General features: G+C 53.5%; 1 protein-coding gene across 1 annotated transcript in view; it reads right to left on the bottom strand.

Moving 5' to 3' along the window:
- Positions 1-2,500, bottom strand: part of LOC134088430 (A disintegrin and metalloproteinase with thrombospondin motifs 13-like) — a 17,315-nt gene that overhangs the window by 7,329 nt on the left and 7,486 nt on the right. The window contains exons 10-12 of the mRNA XM_062542391.1: positions 1,561-1,740; positions 957-1,152; positions 178-280 (exon numbers count right to left, since the gene is read on the bottom strand). Coding sequence (XP_062398375.1) covers positions 178-280; positions 957-1,152; positions 1,561-1,740 — 479 coding nt within the window. The remainder of the gene's footprint in view (positions 1-177; positions 281-956; positions 1,153-1,560; positions 1,741-2,500) is intronic.

Raw genomic sequence — 2,500 nt, 5'->3', positions numbered from 1 at the left:
CCTGCCGTGTACCTGAACATTAGATCACCTGCCGTGTACCTGAACATTAGATCACCTGCCTAGTCCCTGAACATTAGATCACCTGCCGTGTACCTGAACATTAGATCACCTGCCGTGTACCTGAACATTAGATCACCTGCAGAGTAGCCGTGAGAGGACATGGCCTGGTCACCTTACCGTTCCCGCAGCTGTGTGAGCAGTGTCCAATCACAGGGCTCCACACGAACACACGGTCCACTCTGGAGCGGGGCATGACCACGGCAGGAAGTACATGCTCCGGCTAACAGGAAGACAAACAGAGAAAACAGGAAGTACATGAAGGACGAGACCGCAGAGGACACAAGTAAAGAGACAGTTATCAGAACACACACACACACACACACACACACACACACACACACACACATATTCCAGCTTAAATCTTTTGTTTACATGTGTGTGTTTTCTCCCAGACCGCTCATCTGTCCAACACTACGCACTCTTCACCTTGTCCATGGTCTCCCCAGCACACACACACACACACACACACGCCCCTCACCTTGCCCATGGTCTCCCCCTGCACACACACACACACACACACACCCCTCCCCTTGCCCATGGTCTCCCCCCCGCACACACACACACCGCTCACCTTGCCCATGGTCTCACACACACACACACACACACACCCCTCCCCTTGCCCATGGTCTCCCCCCCGCACACACACACACCGCTCACCTTGCCCATGGTCTCACACACACACACACACACACACACCCCTCACCTTGCCCATGATCTCCCACACACAAACACACACACACACACACACACACACACACACACACACACCTCATCTTTCCCATGGTCTCCCACCCCCCCCCCCCCCCCCCCCCCACACACACACACACACACACACCTCCCTCACCTTGCCCATGATCTCCCACACACAAACACACACACACACACACACCCCTCACCTTGGCCATGGTCTCCCAGCCGATGGGGCACACGTCCACTACGCAGGACACTGAGTCCAGAGGTCGCGGCGCGACACACACACCGGCGTCCACCTCGACCTCCTGACCTCGCTGCACACGCACACACGACACGTTCCGCCGGGCCTCACCGGGCCCACACACCGCAGAACACACACCTGGGTCAGACACGCGCCACCTACAACACACACACACACACACACACACACATACATATACGCACACACACACACACACACACACAAACACACACACACACACACACACACACACACACACATACATATACGCACACACACACACACACACACACACACACACACACACACACACACACACACACACATACATATGTGTGTGTGTAGTGGTGAGGTGTGTGTGTGTGGTGGTGAGGTGTGTGTAGTGGTGAGGTGTGTGTGTAGTGGTGAGGTGTGTGTAGTGGTGAGGTGTGTGTGTAGTGGTGAGGTGTGTGTGTGTAGTGGTGAGGTGTGTGTAGTGGTGAGGTGTGTGTGTAGTGGTGAGGTGTGTGTGTGTAGTGGTGAGGTGTGTGTGTAGTGATGATGAGTGTGTGCAGTGATGTGTTTACCTGGCGGGGCAGGGCTGGGTGGCACACATGCCGAGTGAGGCGGGCGCAGAGTCCTCAGGGCACAGAGAGGCTGCCACCGCCACCTGAGCACCAGCCTGAGACCGAACACACCTGACCTCCCGCACCTGCTCTCCCCCGCCACAGGAGGCGCTGCAGGGACCAAACTCACCCACCTCCCACCTGAGACACACACACACACACACACACACACACACACACACACACACACACACACACACACACACACACACACACACACACTCATACACACACACAGAGAGAGAGAGAGAGAGAGAGAGAGAGAGAGAGACTGTCATTAATCATTTTGCTGTGATGATAGATCGAATGGATTGTCACATCAATCATCAGGCCTGTTGCTCTGTTTGATGTGCACCACACAAAACAAAGCTGACAGGACACACACACACACACACACACACACACACACACACACACACACACACACACACACAGACTTGATTAGCCTGTAATCTCCCAGTTTTGTTGCTCCTGTGTTGTCTCTGTGTGTGTGTGTGTGTGTGTGTGTGTGTGCCCTGACAGGTGTTTACTGTGTGCAGACAGGTCATTCTGATAGCATTCAGCCTCTCCACAAGATGATGGATGAGTCAGGGGAAATATTCATGATCACATGACCTGCTCTGACTCATCACTTTTACAGTCATATTACTGCTAATAGATAACAATTGAGTTTGTTTATTATCTGTGAGTAGCCACCAGTAAGAACCCATGGTCACATGTTCTGCCTGTGAGGAACCATGGCTACAGGTTCTGTCTGTGGGGAACCATGGCTACAGGTTCTGTCTGTGGGGAACCATGGCTACATGTTCTGTCTGTGGGGAACCCATAGGGGGAACCCCCTGTTGATTTTGTCAGGCGTTAGCAGTGGTTTAGTCTACATGATACGCAGGACTATGCAGTG

The sequence above is a fragment of the Sardina pilchardus genome, chromosome 8 (genome assembly GCF_963854185.1).
Source record: "Sardina pilchardus chromosome 8, fSarPil1.1, whole genome shotgun sequence".
In the NCBI taxonomy this organism is placed as follows: domain Eukaryota; kingdom Metazoa; phylum Chordata; class Actinopteri; order Clupeiformes; family Clupeidae; genus Sardina; species Sardina pilchardus.
The sequence above is the reverse complement of the archived record's forward strand: the minus strand, read 5'-3'. Positions and strand labels throughout refer to the sequence as shown.